This window comes from Gloeophyllum trabeum (genome assembly GCF_000344685.1).
Source record: "Gloeophyllum trabeum ATCC 11539 unplaced genomic scaffold GLOTRscaffold_00017, whole genome shotgun sequence".
Lineage (NCBI taxonomy): Eukaryota > Fungi > Basidiomycota > Agaricomycetes > Gloeophyllales > Gloeophyllaceae > Gloeophyllum > Gloeophyllum trabeum.
This window is the reverse complement of record NW_006920426.1, coordinates 226,555-242,238: the sequence shown is the minus strand read 5'-3', so window position 1 is coordinate 242,238 and position 15,684 is coordinate 226,555. Positions and strand designations below refer to the sequence as shown.

General features: G+C 51.2%; 3 protein-coding genes across 3 annotated transcripts; 1 reads left to right on the top strand and 2 right to left on the bottom strand.

Moving 5' to 3' along the window:
* Nucleotides 1-2,006: 2,006 nt before the first annotated feature.
* GLOTRDRAFT_66213 (phospholipase D) lies at nucleotides 2,007-7,644 on the bottom strand. Its single transcript, XM_007872277.1, has 27 exons — nucleotides 7,242-7,644; nucleotides 7,074-7,189; nucleotides 6,791-7,024; nucleotides 6,628-6,718; nucleotides 6,143-6,390; nucleotides 5,957-6,085; nucleotides 5,825-5,906; nucleotides 5,673-5,769; nucleotides 5,585-5,623; nucleotides 5,438-5,531; nucleotides 5,315-5,382; nucleotides 5,191-5,258; nucleotides 5,042-5,138; nucleotides 4,925-4,990; nucleotides 4,847-4,871; nucleotides 4,624-4,798; nucleotides 4,516-4,570; nucleotides 4,308-4,467; nucleotides 4,171-4,257; nucleotides 4,049-4,123; nucleotides 3,853-3,996; nucleotides 3,533-3,830; nucleotides 2,905-3,434; nucleotides 2,741-2,849; nucleotides 2,371-2,607; nucleotides 2,250-2,316; nucleotides 2,007-2,200 (listed from the first exon to the last, which is right to left on the bottom strand). Exons 1-27 carry the CDS (start codon nucleotides 7,531-7,533, stop codon nucleotides 2,173-2,175), a joined length of 3,711 nt encoding a protein of 1,236 aa, XP_007870468.1. The 5' UTR covers nucleotides 7,534-7,644; the 3' UTR covers nucleotides 2,007-2,172.
* Nucleotides 7,645-9,000: 1,356 nt separating this feature from the next.
* On the bottom strand, nucleotides 9,001-10,428 carry GLOTRDRAFT_81621 (uncharacterized protein). The gene is made up of 6 exons (XM_007872276.1): nucleotides 10,305-10,428; nucleotides 9,987-10,251; nucleotides 9,910-9,936; nucleotides 9,772-9,853; nucleotides 9,610-9,718; nucleotides 9,001-9,556 (listed from the first exon to the last, which is right to left on the bottom strand). The coding sequence occupies exons 1-6, from the start codon at nucleotides 10,343-10,345 to the stop codon at nucleotides 9,115-9,117; spliced, it is 966 nt and encodes a 321-aa protein (XP_007870467.1). The 5' UTR covers nucleotides 10,346-10,428; the 3' UTR covers nucleotides 9,001-9,114.
* Nucleotides 10,429-10,555: 127 nt separating this feature from the next.
* Nucleotides 10,556-11,884, top strand: GLOTRDRAFT_133344 (uncharacterized protein; the record flags this gene model as incomplete). The annotated part of the gene is made up of 1 exon (XM_007872275.1): nucleotides 10,556-11,884. One exon carries the CDS (start codon nucleotides 10,556-10,558, stop codon nucleotides 11,882-11,884), a length of 1,329 nt encoding a protein of 442 aa, XP_007870466.1.
* Nucleotides 11,885-15,684: the final 3,800 nt, after the last annotated feature.

Sequence of the window (15,684 nt, the reverse complement as noted above, 5' to 3'; positions counted from 1 at the left end):
CTACGGTACAGTGCAGCTAAGTAAGGAATAAATACCAGGAGCAAGCAAGTAGGTCAGCTAAAGCTCGGGGCAAGCCACAGATCTGGGTGCCGAGTGGACTGTGATGCCGCGGTTGGGACTGTGAATTTCCCGACCCGAACCTAGCTGAGGAGGGGGTCGATTTTGGCGCGCGCCCGCGCCAAATCGCGTCACGACGCGATTTCCGCTGGCGAAATTCACAGTCCATAGCCTTGGCATTTACAGTCCCTCGGGTAGATATCTGGTTACCTCACCCGCGCGTTTGTAGGGTTCCCGAGCGCCTGATGTGCTTCTTTGACCCTCAAATATTACTAACAATAGCATAGATTATATTTGCAAGTATATACAATATTTGAAGCACGGGAGGCGTGTATCTGGCCCTCCAGCAGGCCGGGATGGACGGGGAATGGAGAGGCCGGGGTCCCAAATGGCGTGGGAACTGGGACTGTAATGGACTGTGGCTCCCCCGCCACAGGACCGTAGATCTCACGGAAGAAGTCCGACGATCGTGAGCAATAAACAGGAGCGTTTTCTGTCCCCCGCGACCGTATCTCCGGGTCTCGTCCGTGGCCTCTATAGGTGGAGGAGGCACCTGCCAACTGGTAGAAGTCGAAGTCCACTACAGTGCCTTGCATAAGAAACTGAACATCGCATTTCCGCGCGCGTTGTTTGTTCGCGCCAAATATACCCTTTTCGGGTATCGGCAAATGTGCGGCAAAGACCCATCGAGAGGGAGGGTTAGCTGGGCATACAGCTAGGGCAAGACTATAATGATTTACAGCCCTTAGTGTAGTTGTAGAATATACATTTCTAGCATTCTCTGAAGCCTTTCGAGCCCTCTCGGGGCATCTGCGAGTCCCTGCCCAGCAAACGGTCTCGCGAGAGGCCTTTCGGACCTACCCGAAAAGGGTATATTTGGCGCGAACAAACAACGCGCGCGGAAATGCGATGTTCAGTTTCTTATGCAAGGCACTGTATGCAAGGCACTGTAATTGTGGCTATTACTGCGAATGACGCTTCCACTACCCGATGTGGCAACTGTGGCAACAGCTTCCACTGGGTACATCACCCATATTGAGCATGCACAAAACTTTGAAAATAATCAGTCAAAGGTCAAACTTCTTTCATGATTGTCCATTGCACAGTCAGTGAAATGAATTAGAATAATACTACTTTTGAGTGTGCAAAAATTTGATTGTGACACAGGATATGATCTTTATTCAGCACTGTTCATTGAACTTTCATTTGTTTTGCAAGGCAACACTATGAACAAAATTTGACCTTTGTCCGGTTCCTTTCACACTTTCTCGGTGGCTCAATATGGGTATTGTACCCAGTGTTCGGCCATCTACGGGCCATCCCACTTCGTGTCGTTCCAGGTGCCCACACGATGTCCGATATGAAACAACATATAAGCAGTGTATTGGTATCGATGCCTGTAGCCAAGTACAGCGCTAGCACTATTACCCACTGTAGCCAGACATGGGCATCTTTCACATCGGTAAGATTGTATTATAATTTTTCTGGTCCTGCGACGCCCATGCAATTTCCTTGACTTACCGTCATATGCCAAGTCCTCGTTAAGTTCGTTCCCGATGTTACAGAGGAGAAGATAAAGAGATGGAAGCAACTTGCATTAGGGTTACCGAGCAAAATCCCGGAAATAAAGGGGATCGAAATAGGGAAGAAGATTCCACACCAATTCGACGGTGGTTGGGATGACGGTAAGGAACGCTCATTTTCATGAGGCTGCTGACTGGGGGAATAATGGGACTTCAGGCGTGATTTTCCACTTCGATAATGAGGAAGATCTCAAGACTTATCTCCCGCACCCTGAGCATCTCGCGTACATGAAAGCATGCAGTGAGACGATTCAAGGCAAGTCCCAGAACCGAATCTTGTCTAAGAGTCAGCACTGACCTACCGACTTATTGCAAAGACCGTCTGTGTTTCGACTTAGCTGTATAAATGGATACTGTATTGCCTGTATAAATAGAGTTGAAAGCATGGAACGAGATACCCCGCTTATTGAGTGCGTGAATTGATCAGGTAGTACAGGTTGTTTGATACAAAAGTCCGACGAAGGATGCGCGGTCAAGAAACGAGAGTGATACTGTGTCCAATGATGATTATGAGGTTTGCAGTATGGGTATCCTAGTCATAGATAGGCATTGGTAACAACCTGGTTGGGTCGGTTAGCAGCATTCGAAGGAACAAGCCGAACACATCACCTATCGGCATTAAACAAGAAATTGTTGGCGATATCTTCCCCTTCTAAGAAACGAGTGGGATAGATCACTGTTACCAGATATGAGCAACCATGCATCCAGGGCACATGAATGTCCCACATACCTAGGTGTCCGTTCAATTCACCAAGTAGCTTCTCCATTTCCTCCCGCTCCCACTTCTCGAATGGCTCATCTCCCCGAGCCGGCTTCCGTGATCTGGTATCCTTGTCGGTCTGATGCGGTAGATCCTTTGTCGGGGTAGTAGCCGATGCTTGGTTCTCTGACCCGTCTCCAACGCGGGTGGCACTCCCTTCCGAGACATTGTCGGCGGGATCGTTCGTGGTTTCGGTGGGAGGACCGCCTTGGTCGCCAGGCAAAGCATCTGCATCTCCTGATTCAGAAGGCATGCGCCCGACCGGCTGGGGATTTTCCGCCTCCTTAGCCTGCTAGCGTTCTAAGTGCACGAATTCCGCAGTTACGGAAAGCCACCCTACGTACCGGCTTGTTCAAACGTTCATGATGAGCAACGAACTCCTTGTACTGTTTCCACGTTGTTACTAAATCGTCGGGTATAGCGTGAAAAACTTTGCGATAGATTTCCGTCTGTATGATGTCAACAGTCAGAGCAGTCTGCACGAGTAGACGGAGTGACTCATACATTGTGAACAGCGGACGCAACCCAGACATTCTTCCAAAATTCGTCGCAAATAGGATCCTCGAATCCATCGGGATCGACCACTGGTCGGGGCGTAGGCAGGACCCACTTGCTGTTAAGCTGTGCGGTGAGATGTTGGCGAAGAATCGAACGAGCACCAGGAGCTGCTTGCTCTTCTTCGTCAGCATCCTTCTTAATCGCATTAGGCTCAGGAGGCGCATCATCCTGTTTCGCACCGTCGTGCGCTTCTGCGGGAGCACCGTATAGTTCTCCCTTATCCACCCTTGCTTCAGGCGGACGGCCATTGCTTTCAGATTTGTCTCCTTTGCCTTCGGAATTGAGCACTTCTTTGAGTGGCTTGCCGTTTGCCTGATTCTCTGGGGGACGGCCTTCCATGATGATCTGCTCTTCCAGAGTAGGTATAATAGCGCTGGCAAAGCCAGCCTCCTGTTGACCATCGCGGGTGTACGTTGTTCGCTCGGCTTGCAGTTGTTCTTCCCCAGCTGTAGCATCGAGTTGGTCAGTCTTCAGTCCTACTTTGCGCAGGAGTCGGGCAGCATCTTTAGAGTAAGCCTCCTCAGTCCCGTGTATGGCTAGAGCATTTGTTAGGGCAGGCATCGTACGAAGGAACTTGGAATCTTACCTTGCTCCACTTCGTCGATCGTATCGTGGATGACACTACCGTGTACCGGCTTCTTCAGATGCGTGAAAGTTTTCTCCGCGCCGTGCTCTTGCTCGGACTCCGGATCCCAGGCGTCTTGCTCGTGTTCCTGTTTCACAGGTTCCGAGGCCATGAGGTCATCTTCCTCCATTGCGTCGACATCCACACCGAGGTGCTCTCGCATGAGCCGCACCCGTAGTGTGTGGGCGAATCGGCCGACTTTGAACGGTCTTCCAGCCATCGTACTACTTGGCGCCTCAAAATCAGTCTAGCTATGCTTGGAATTTCACGCACCCGTCAATGAAGTCTGTATCTCGGATGACTGCAGCTATTTCAGAGTCCCGATCCCCACGTTGCGACCGTTCATTGATGTTCGCGCTTCCAATGATGGCGAGCCGGTCATCCACAATGCAGACTTTCCCATGGATATATACCTGTATAGTGTCATGAGACTGCTTGCAACAGGATGATCCAGTTATACGTTACCAGCTCGGTTGTCAGTACGTCGCCGCGTAATTTGGCCCAGTTGCGCAGAGAGAAGTAGCTAATGTAGTCGTCGGGCTGCATCTAGTCAGTACGAGAGAGTACTGCATAGATAGAGCACGTACATTGATCCCTTCTTTCCTCAGGCGGGAAAAGATAGAGTCTGGTCCACGACACATCGTGCGGTTTTGACATTCGAGGATGATGCGAACCTGGTCGCCATTAGCGTTATCGTCCTTTGCAACAGCTTACACCTACTCACCGCACTCGCCTCACTATGGTCCACCGGGAAAGCGAATCCTGGCAACAAAGGCACCATGATACAGCATTTCCATGGAGTGCCTTCGCGATGTGCTCGAATGATCCGATGTACGAGCGCATCACCAATCTTATTCTCCACTTTGACGCCATTCACGTTGGTCCTGCAATCTACTCAGTAGTATAACTCTCGTATATCGTGGCCAACGTACGAGGTGATGAAGAACTGGTTCTCGATGTAAACAAAATGCTCGGATAGCTGAATAGCTAAAAGTACCGATCAGCCTTTGTTTTGCGAAACATCGAGGATATTGGAGGACCTTTCAAGTATGCATTCTGTATAGAGCGCTCTATGCGGGACGGGGTCCCAAGGGACCACGGGCCAGCTGATCTGCATATTTGCATCTCAAGTGTACCAGTCAAACCCATTTGAGTTAGCTCTCCGGGCTTGAACTCTGGAGGAGGCATTAGGAATGGCATAGGCCGAGAATGATTCTATGATACTCGTGAGCCGAATGCGCTCCCAAGATGTGGCGTGTTTACCTTGATCCGTAATAACCAATTCCACCTAAAGAGCTATAAATCAGACGGACCCGGATACACATTTCAAACCGATCGCACCTCTGCACGAAGTGCCGCGCAAGGTCTCGGGCCGGCTGTCCCACAACCTGCATGCCTACGTCGTGCCTGCAGATACTCGTCAAGAAAAGTAAGAGATACAGCATTAAAGCGAATTACCAAGGCATACGAGGAACCTTTGCCCGATCATACATATCCTCATCAGGTTTGTCCAAGGTATGGAAATCGAGTATGCGAGCATTGCTGTAGTCCTTGCCTAGAAAGTACGAGTGAGAGGAGTGCATCCTGATCTAGCGCAACGGACTCACCGGGCCATACTTCGATGCCATCTTGGGATTCCGGGTCGTCGACCAGCACATGCTGAGGAGTATCCCATCTAAGTGGATTGATACTTATTGATATCTCCTGCCTCTGTTGATTTCCCGAACTTACCGCCCAAAGCATAGGTCAACCCCACCCATGAAAGCAATGGCTTGGTCAATGACACATAGTTTCTCATGCTTAAGAAATCATGTTATCACTGCCTTTCTGTAGCCCGATTTATCAGAAACGTACATGAGCCCAATAAAACGTGCCGGTCTGGAAATGTGACGGTGAACGCTGGACCATAATGTTCGGGTGCAGCGACGTGAGCCTTTGCTTCGCATAGCTGGTGGACCATAATTATCATTATTCTTCGGAAAGAGCAGGACAGCCACTCACTTGCTGTCCGTAGGCGTGGTTCGACTTGACACTTCCTGGCTAACTCCTCTTCAGATACCGCGCAAAAACGACGTACAAGGGGACTCACTAAAGGATGACATAGATCTTAACGCCCTCTTTCGCCTTGCGTTCTAAGAGCCTATCTAAGCGGTACTTGTCCATCTTTGGCCGTCTCATCTGCAATTCTAGGAGTTCGACGGAATTAGCATGCTCGTAGGTTTCCTATCATGATACTCTTACCTGGGGAGAGCCACCAATCGTGTATGTAAATGCACTCCTTCGCAAGGAGCAGGGCGCGGGATAGATTCCACATGTAATCTCGCTGGGACAAAGCTCAGTGACGTGGTTTTCTGCAAGAGACGACGCACCCACGCCATCCACCAGCCATTGCGCCGCAACGTTCAGGCGTATAGGAGCAAAGCTATCGAACCTATTGCTCCCAGTATAGTGGCAGCTAGCTGCGGCTTTCTCCAACCCCGTAATCCATTGCAACATTTGTCTCTGGCGGCAGAATCAGCGATCCGTTGTCGACTGTCCACCGGGCAGTGAATGACCAACCTCATTCCTTGCATACAACTTCAGCTTCATCTGCGAATTCTCGATGTAGAATGTATGCTTCGACACCTCGTTATTCTTCCTCCTCTTCCGTCTCTCCGCCTCCTTGCCATCAGCCGGAGGCTGCAAGTCATTCATATTCCGGTCATGCGAATCCGCTTCGATCAGCGGGTCGGTATTCGTTGACGGGTCAAGGACGGGCGTTCGCCTTCCAGATGGCATGTCGGACGACGAAGAGCCCGAGGAGGACGCTGAGCTTGAGCGGGGCCTGCCATTGGACATCGAGGCGCTCCGCCTTTCCCCGCCATCCTTCTCGTTCAACTCGGAATGCCGGTGGTGGCGGTGATGATGTCCAAGGTGCAAGACCTTCGACATCGTGCTCTTGATAGTACCTATCAGGGATACGTTATCCCCGTGTTCATCCTGCTCACGTTGCACCTTCTCTCTGATTCCCCCAAACGAGATAGAGTCATCAATTTCGACGCCACCGTGGAGGAGATTGAGCCCCGCGCGGTAGTATCGCTTCGGCCGCTCGATCTTGAAGTCCGGATCGAACAAGAACACATCCCAGACATCAAGCTGCAAAGCAAGAGAGTATATTCCATTATCTGAGTACCGGGCACTTTGAAGGGGATACACTACAATGCTCACCTCCCCGGGTTCCTTCATGACAACCAGATAGCTCTCGCGAACGGCACACCATTTGTGCTCCCTCCTCTCTTTCCGGCTAGCTGCCTTCCTACCAAAGCTACCGCCTCGGCCTCCGGAAGCGTCGATGCGTAAATAACCTGCTTTGTACTGGGCACCCCCTGACTGGGCCAGAGCAATACTCAAAGCGCTGATCTCGAGGAAACCAGACAAGCGATTAGAGGCAGGATGGAACATCTGTAAAGGTGTGAATATCCGTGCATGCATCAGGACAGAGGCAACATACGACCGCGCGGATTAAGCCTATTAGGTAGTTCTCCAGAGACTGCCGCTGCATGCGAGCAAATTCAGCCCGTCCGACCTCATGTCCCTGAGTCCTGAGAAACTTGAAATACGGTAAACCTGCAGCGACAATATGAAACGTGCAACACCATTGGGACACTTCCATACGTACTTGTCTTAGGGAAATCTGGCAAAGTCTCGACTTTGCGGTTATACACGTTCGATAGCGTGTAATGCGTATGCAGCGACAAGAAATCCCTCAGCTGGCGGTAGACCACCCACCTTGCAGCTCCATTTGCATACTCACACTCAATCCGAAAGACGGCCTTATGACCATGCAGCGGATGCAAGCTGTCCGTAATGCGTATCCTGAGACGATGTAACAGGACGGGAACGCGCCGCTGGTCACTCTCATCGCGCTCGAACCAGAGGCGCAGCATGAGCGTGGCAAGGCCGCCTACCATCAACTCGTCTGTGATGTTCACGGTGGCAGGAGCGACGACCGAGGCTTCCGGGATAGCATGGCCGTGCTGCTGGTTGGCGATACTGGGGAGTAGAGAACGGAGCCTGCGCCAAGTGGGCGCTGAGGACCGTCGGTTGCCAGCATTCGCGTCGCCCCTGATGTGCGGCAACGATTGTGACCGAGGAACGCCTTCTCGACGTGGCTGGCTGGCTCCCGGCTGCGACTTTGATTTTTCATCCATGTCGGTTGTATGGTTGTTATCCTCGGTCTCGGCCCGCTCTCCGTCCTCTTGCTTCCGCTTACCGAAGTCAAAGGCCGACCGTTCCTCCCTTGGGGACTCTTGGAACCAGTTCTTGATGTTGCTCCATCCCTCGTCGAAGACGCTGCTGTCCTTTCTCTTGTCCCTCGCGCGCTTCATGATAAGCTCCCTCTCTTTCTCCCTCTGCTCTGGATCGTTGAATTCCAGAGCACCTCTGAACGGAGATTCCGGCCTCTCGGGTCTGGGAGAGAAGTAAGATTCTTCAGGTATGCCACTCTGCATCGTGCCAAGCAACGAAGCATCCGAATCCTCTTGCCTCGAATTAGTCCTGGAGGGATGCCGAGAGCTGAGCGAATAGTTGTACGAGAAAGAGCCTGGAGGACCCGTCCTGCCAGAGGGCGTATCAGGGACCGGGCTCCTGTACCCAGACTGGGGGGCCCGGCGAGCGCCTGAACTGGAGCTAACAGAATCCTTCTGGAAGTGACTTGACCGGGATGTGATGGGCGAGCCGGGGTGGCTGATTTCGTCACCGTCCTGTGAGCTGCTGCGAGCGTGTGGTACGGTGTTAGAGCGCCTCCTCGGGCTGATAGACCTAGAGCCTATTGAGTCTTTCTTGGTGTGACTGGACATTACCGGGGACCCAGGATAGCTGCCGTCTTCGAACCGCGTTGAGCCGTTCGCGGCATGTTTGCGGGCACTAATCGCAATGGATGCGATAGATTGTTTGGCCTGGTGCTGCGAACTCGAAGACTCCGGTTCACACTGCATGTTACTCGATGCTAATCCAGCAGACTCTTGGTCTGCACTGGCTGATGCAGAGTTCCCGCTCGGTTTATTCTCCTCGTGCACGTTGCTCGTACCGCCATCTTTATGTTGCGCCTGCGCATGAGTATTTGGAACTTTACTAAGTGCTTTCCGGTCGTGCTCTGAATCCAGAGCGTTGTGTACGATGTCGGCCAGGTTTGCCATCCTGGCCACGACAAGACCACTAAACCTGTCACTAACGCGATGTCGACAGAGGGTACAGAAAGCGAATCAGGTCGTCGGCATCAAGTCTTGTGCTTGATATCTGCCGCAGCGTGCCAAGTTGACTTGAACGCCAATGACGTTGCGCGTGAGACACGTTGAGAACGCTGGGCGGTTCCTGGGCGCTTATTATGCCTCGGGATGTATTCGGCGGCTGTGCTGGGCGCTTCTTCGAGTGCGACGCCACCAGCATCACAGGGCCAGGCGGGTACTTACTTGAGTAGATCATGCTACAAACAACACATTTAAAGCTACAACGGCTTACTAAAAGTGACAGTTAAGGAGATAGATGACCACCTAGGCAGCTTTGGTGGACGTAGCCTTCTTGCAGAAGATCTTATGGTTCACCCACGCCGCCTTCTGACATTCAGGGCTGCAATATCTCACTAACTTGCAACGCCCACACATAGGCATGTCATGCTTTCCGACTTTCTCGCAATATGCACACTGTCTCTTATTCTTCTCGTTCCCTGCGAGGTACGTCTTCATCTCTGGCCGGCCCTCCTTCTTGCCTAGCACCTCGTTTTTGACGCTGGACGGTGGCAGCTTTCTGCGAGAGCTAGTCAGCAGATTGTCGATCTTCTCAATGTCCGAGGCCAACAGCGATGGCGTGAAATTGTCGGGCGTAACATGGAAGATTGGTGGGGTGGTCGACGTGCCCGCCTTCGGTCCTTCGAGGGAGTTCAGGAAGTCCGGATCCAGGGAACGATTCTTGGACGTGGTATACGTGGCTCGCACCCTATTCGCCGCAATCAGGATTGGTCTCTTCGGTGCCAGAGAACAGGACCATACCAATTTGGCCTCGCGTCATCGTGATGGAGGTACTTCAGCAGCGACATGAACCTATCGGTGTTGTACTTCACAATCGCGTCGTAGTCGTGGTGGAAAGGACTGCCGCAATCTGTAGGTTTGTAAATATCTGCGCGGTCGAAGATTCAAGTACAGCGAGCTCACTGCATTTCGGATCCCCGAAGCACATAACCAGAAGGTATCTGGTTAGGGTCAGGTCCGTGAAGATGAGATGGCCCCAATCGCGCTGGTAACTCATCGGCATCTAGCACAATAATTGTTGAGAATTCAACAATCTCTTACATTTCTCTTAGCCGACCCTTTCACAATCTGTTCGCGTATACATAAATATCCCGGACTGCAAAGGAACCATGTCATACCTCGTACCCGTACAAAATAGGCACCCATTCATTCTTATAAATAATCTGAGGTGTCTTATCCTGATGCTCATCGACCCAGGCAGCAACCTGGTCAATGATCTTCTTCCTAGCTAGGAAGTCTTCCTTTGCGAGGTCGGGCACCTCATCGGGACTCTTGTCAAACTTGGCGGATATGTCGTTTTGGTACACTCCAAAGCCTCTGCACTGGATAAGTCTTGTCGTCGCGCAGGTACATGAGCGATTGATCATCATCATCGGGCTGAAGCTACCGAACAGAAAATCAGCTTTATTAGCTCATATGGAGCACGAAGAGCGTACCCAGAGAGACCGGCGAACGCTGAAGCGAGATCTTCCATCATGACTGAGTTGCACGAGAATGAGAGTGTAGAGGGATGTAGCAGTCCGCACTTATCTCTGGAGGCCGCGAACGACGCTGGTTCGCCGTCCTCATATTGGGTTGTGGCAACTGCTGGAGAAGCTCCCTGAAAAGCCATAAAAGGCAATTGTGGCCCTGAACGTCGTGTCCTGCTTGCTTTCAAGTCGCGCTGCTTTCACCAAGGTCTTCTAGCATGGCTGCTGCATCGACGACCAACGAACTATCGAAACTTACGGTTGCTCAGCTGAAAGCCTTATGCAAAGAAAAACATATCAGCGGATATTCCAAACTCACCAAGCCCGCCCTGATCCAGAAGATCCTCGCTGCCTCTGATGCCTCTGATAACTCTGTCGCTGCTGTATTCAGCTCTGTGTCGCTGTCCACTGTTGAATCTAGCGTCTCTGAAGCCAGCCATGGACCAGCTGCTCGCCGAACGACAAAGGAGGGTCTCGATGCACCTGCGAGACGGACAGAGACTCCTAAAGATTTTACTCAGGACTCTACTCCAAACGCTTCGGGTCCTGGCCATCTAGGTCTACCAAACGTTACGACTGGGAGGGTTGGCTCTGACGCTATGGCAAGCGTTCGTAATCTGGCTGTCGCGGCTAATGAACTGGCTGAAGCGCCTGCCATCGGGGAGACTGACGGCTCACCGCCGAGCGCGAGAGTAGCACCCACACCAGACGTATCCACCTCTCTTTCGAAAGATCTTGTAGATGCGTCCTCTGGTAGACTGCGGAATTCTCCGACCCGGTGGCCCAGTCACGTCCTCCACTCTGAGAAGGTGGAGTATATGCGCGTACCTACAACATCGTCAAGACAGTTGGACGTCAGCACACCAGGCTCTGGACCTACGAGACCTAGTAACAAAACAACTGACGGATATGCGTTGAATCTACTGGCGAAACGACCGGGAAGCACTTTGGTCCCTTCTCATCAAGGCAAAAAGGCTAAGATAGCTGTAGACTTTGGAAGCTCGCACGCTAGGGCCGGAACAACATCGGCTTCTCGTACACATAGGGCGTCTTGTGTCACTGCGTCAGATCTACCTCCATGTCCCGTGTCTGTTGCTCCATCGAAGACATCCGCATTCGTCATGGGCCCTCCACATCAAGACGACCGGTCACCAGAGGTATCAGGGCCTGCCGATCGGACCGTTGCTAAGCAAGCTAAAAGATTCAAGCCGCTAGCGATCTGTAAACCCGTCAAACCCCACATATCTGCACCTTCTCGCAAAGTCAACGGCCCCTCGAGTGCTTGCGACGAATCTCTTGCGCTGACTTCCCTTAGACCCAGCCACCTTGATTCTGCGGAGTTCTTCGTCTTCCCATATAAGTCTTTTGCGGTTCCCGAGTGTACTCGTATTTCTCTGCCGCCCTCTCTTTCTCAGCGCAAGCGGGTGCAGCGGTGGGCTGTCATACTCAGTGGTCTATCCGATGCAGAGCGCCGGCAATGTGCCCAAGTATCGCGGATGTTCCGCTATGCGGGTGCGTCATTTCGGCCATGCCTTGCTGATAACTGAGGTCAGGGGACTGTTCGTGGTTCGAATAGTATACCTCTCCGCGGATGTCATTCTTCGGCAGGACTTCCCTGGTAAGCGGACAGATGAGGTTCTGCAAAAGTATCCCAACACAATGACGAACATGTGGCCTTACCTGAGGGCTCGGACTCGCGAACTGGAAGTATGGCGGATGGCGTACCGACGTTCTTTTTTGCCCGCCTGTCTCGAGCAATCACCATTATCTCCGCATATGTGGACTAGCCCAGACGACGAGAAACAAGTGGTCGTCGCACTCAGGTTAATATGCGAGCTCAGGCGTCACACTATCCCGTGTCTGCTCATGACACTTACGATGGCCTTTCAGATTTGTCATGACTAGGCTATGGTTTACAATCTCCCTCGGCGTGCACTATCCTCCCGGCATTGTCACTTCGGCTAAAGCGGTAGTCCACTCAATCTGGTCCATAACAATTAAGCATCGTTCGGAATGTGGGACTTCTGAAGAGCATTTCTACGTATTGGAGCCTACTTGCGAAGTCATCGGACGTCCATCAAAGTTCATAGTCTCCTCCTCTTCGTGCAGACTGGTCCCTCTACATAGAACAGCTGCAGGATGATGGTGGATCTCCGGCTCCGATTATGGACTGTTTGAAGTGGGCGAATTATGAGGAATATGATAGAGGGATCAGTAGGCTATGGCTTAGCCGAATACAAGGTGAAGGAGAGTCAGGCCAAGCGAAGATCGTGGCGGAGCGGTACGTTCTGGCGTGCCTAGTAGCCAACAGGTAGGAAATGGCCACCTTCACTGTACAGCCGAGTTGCCTATTTACCCTCTATGATCAGTGTGAGCGGTCAGTGGATGTCATGTACCCAGATGGCGCAGGAGTTTGCAGGCCTGGGGACACCAGTGGGCCCTCCTCCAAGGTCCGGGAAAGCACAAGTAAACCTGTTCCTCCCAGCGTACGTACTGTCTTTTCCCCGCATCTCATCAGTGTTCATGCTATTGTAGGCATCATCATGTGGAAAGTGTGCACTTTACGACTGCGCGTAGGCGGCCTTTACATATTGCTATCGCGGTGGTACAAACTCCCGCGAGGCCGTACTATGTTCTTCGAGAGAACGGAATGCAGATTGGCTGTGAAGAGGATGGTGTGAGTGCGATGTGGATGGATTTGTTGAGCTGCGACTCGTCTGGTACCCCGCTTGACTTACCTCCTAATCCATCCGGGGTATCTGTACAATTACCGTGGTGATGCTCCTGTAGATTGTCGGGAGGATTCACATGTATGTTATATGCCAGTACCGCAGATTTTCTCCTGTTAACCCTGCGATGGGGTGAGGGTGATGCCTAGTTCAGCAAAGAGAGCAAATGATGATTCAGCTATTGGAATACACATGAACTGTGTACGGTGGACACTGCTAGACCGATGACCGGAACAGACCCGCATCAATGGTAGCATATAGTTTGGGCCAGTAAAGGCCGCAAAGAAGGACGCTTCATATGCTCTATCATGCCCTTGTGCGTTTCTTGACTTATGATGCCTTTCATGAAACGGATGTCAACTACCCCGACGGCGTCTTTACAGCAATATTACATGTTCGGTACCTCGACTAGCCTACTGAGGTGCGTCGTAAGGAACTCGTCGCTCTATCCACACGCAGTGCAGCGAGCCCTGTTACCATCCATAAACTTGACCAATCCATCCCTTACATGTGCCCATTCTGGAACTCGATTCCTGTGATTGTTGTTGAGCTTATACCCCGCCTGCCATGTACCATCATCGGTGAGGGGTTTTGCCACTTTGACCATGGACAGACAGTTAAACGGATGTGGAATCATGAATGCCTACTCTTTTCTCCTTCTTGCCTTCATGGCATTGGCCTCCCGAGCAGGAGTCCAGGATGACTGCCATTGTCGTGATTGAGTGGCAGGCTAGAGCAAAATACGTCAGAGGAGCATACAAAGCATGAATGAGATCTGCTCACCATATCGATATCGACTAGGGCAACTTGAAATAGTCTCTCCTTGAGGAAACAATGGAATTTCTCATTGTCATAGAGCACTTCCTTCAAAGTCTCTGCCAGGAAGGCTATGTCTGACCTCAGGTAATACTGACCAGCATATAGCACTGAGGAAGGATGATTACGTGAATGCAGCAAAAGTACAAGCAATAACAATGCACACTTGGGGTTACCGCTAATTTCTGTACATGGTGCAATCCGAGTCCCATCAAGTTTCTCCTGAAAATCCCAGGGTAACATGTAATGAGCCTCAGAATTGATCAATAACGCTGAAAAACAAGGATCAGATACAACGAAAACGAAGATTCAAAAGTGTGTAGTATTTTTATACACGACCTACAAGACCTTATCCTCAGATCACATAGCGCGTGGTCCAGTGTGTGCTGGGTGTCACGTCAATTGGAGAAATATACATAACTATGTATTCGCTCACGGTTCAACAGTGTTCGAACATGAGTCGGACATATTGAGGCTCAATTAGGTCATCTGGGCATGACGGCAGTCCTTCCGAGGACGAAAGTTCAAGGAGCGTTGCCTTCCATGTGAAAGCGAAATGGCGGCGCATAAGTGTACTGTTGAGTCATTTGTTGGTCCGGGATAAGTCATACATCGAGAGGGTGCAGCAAGGAGAAGATCTGCAGTAACCCTGTTCAAGGTCTGCCAGACAACTGCATAGAGTTGAAGAACGTACCTCACCAAGGATGTCAAATGGCATGTCTGCAAGCTTAATAGAGAGTATTTGCAGGAGGCGAAGTGGACACTTTTTCCGCTTAGCAGACAGCCCACTTCGGATAATGCGAATGCACCACAAACACCAAAAATATGATATTCTGCACCACCTACCCGTTAGCATTGGGTGTATACCTACGTATAGGGTAATATGCTGTGTCAGAGTTTCTAGCACTGGGTACATCACCCATATTGAGCATGCACAAAACTTTGAAAATAATCAGTCAAAGGTCAAACTTCTTTCATGATTGTCCATTGCACAGTCAGTGAAATGAATTAGAATAATACTACTTTTGAGTGCACAAAAATTTGATTGTGACACAGGATATGATCTTTATTCAGCACTGTTCATTGAACTTTCATTTGTTTTGCAAGGCAACACTATGAACAAAATTTGACCTTTGTCCGGTTCCTTTCACACTTTCTCGGTGGCTCAATATGGGTATTGTACCCAGTGTAGTGTATCCCCAGCTTTTTCCGCGAATGGCTCCGACGCGCACCACTGCTGTTTTCACTTCGCCGAAGATCTCGTGTCAGATCAGATAGCTAAAGTTGACTTCGCCTCCTGCAAATACTCTCTAATGATCAAACCTCCCAGTCTTCTTCGCGACGAGATCATCGGCTGATTTTTGCGCAGTCCTGGGCACGGTACTTCGTTTATTCATTTGCTTGCGCCGCTTAGGCGCAGGAACAAAATCATCACTGCATGAATCGTAGTGAGCTCCATCAGTGAATTCCGGTTCAGGCAAAGCAGTCTGAGCCCGCTTCCGTGTTGAGGAACGCTGTGCCATGCTGGTAGGTTGATGAAGTGTGGCTGCGAGCCACATCTCAGGGCCTTGTGTGGGTGCACGTGACGGAGATGGTTGAGTCCCCAAGCACTGCCGTGGGTAAATACATACCGAAGACCTATGGCACCTCGTCGGACTTCGCCGAAGGGTCAGACCTGTTGCGCGCATTTGGCAGTTTACTCAGCTCAACGCCTTCCGTCGTCGCCAACGTCGACGATGAATTTCCCTCCGCCGCCTCCAGGAATGCCGGCACCACCGCCTGGCATGCCCGTAGCACCGCCT

Bases quoted from the DNA above. Each gene is read 5' to 3' on its own strand.
- GLOTRDRAFT_66213 (XM_007872277.1), bottom strand. From the start codon at position 7,533: ATGGTAGGCGGCCTTGCCACGCTCATGCTGCGCCTCTGGTTCGAGCGC. The intron at 5,624-5,672 runs GTGAGTCCCCTT...AAGAGGAGTTAG, and splicing joins AAGATCTATGTCATCCTTTA to CCAGGAAGTGTCAAGTCGAA. The intron at 5,532-5,584 runs GTGAGTGGCTGT...ATGGTCCACCAG, and splicing joins ACCACGCCTACGGACAGCAA to CTATGCGAAGCAAAGGCTCA.
- GLOTRDRAFT_81621 (XM_007872276.1), bottom strand. From the start codon at position 10,345: ATGATGGAAGATCTCGCTTCAGCGTTCGCCGGTCTCTCTGG. The intron at 10,252-10,304 runs GTACGCTCTTCG...TCTGTTCGGTAG, and splicing joins GCGTTCGCCGGTCTCTCTGG to CTTCAGCCCGATGATGATGA. The intron at 9,557-9,609 runs GTATGGTCCTGT...TGCGGCGAATAG, and splicing joins GATGACGCGAGGCCAAATTG to GGTGCGAGCCACGTATACCA.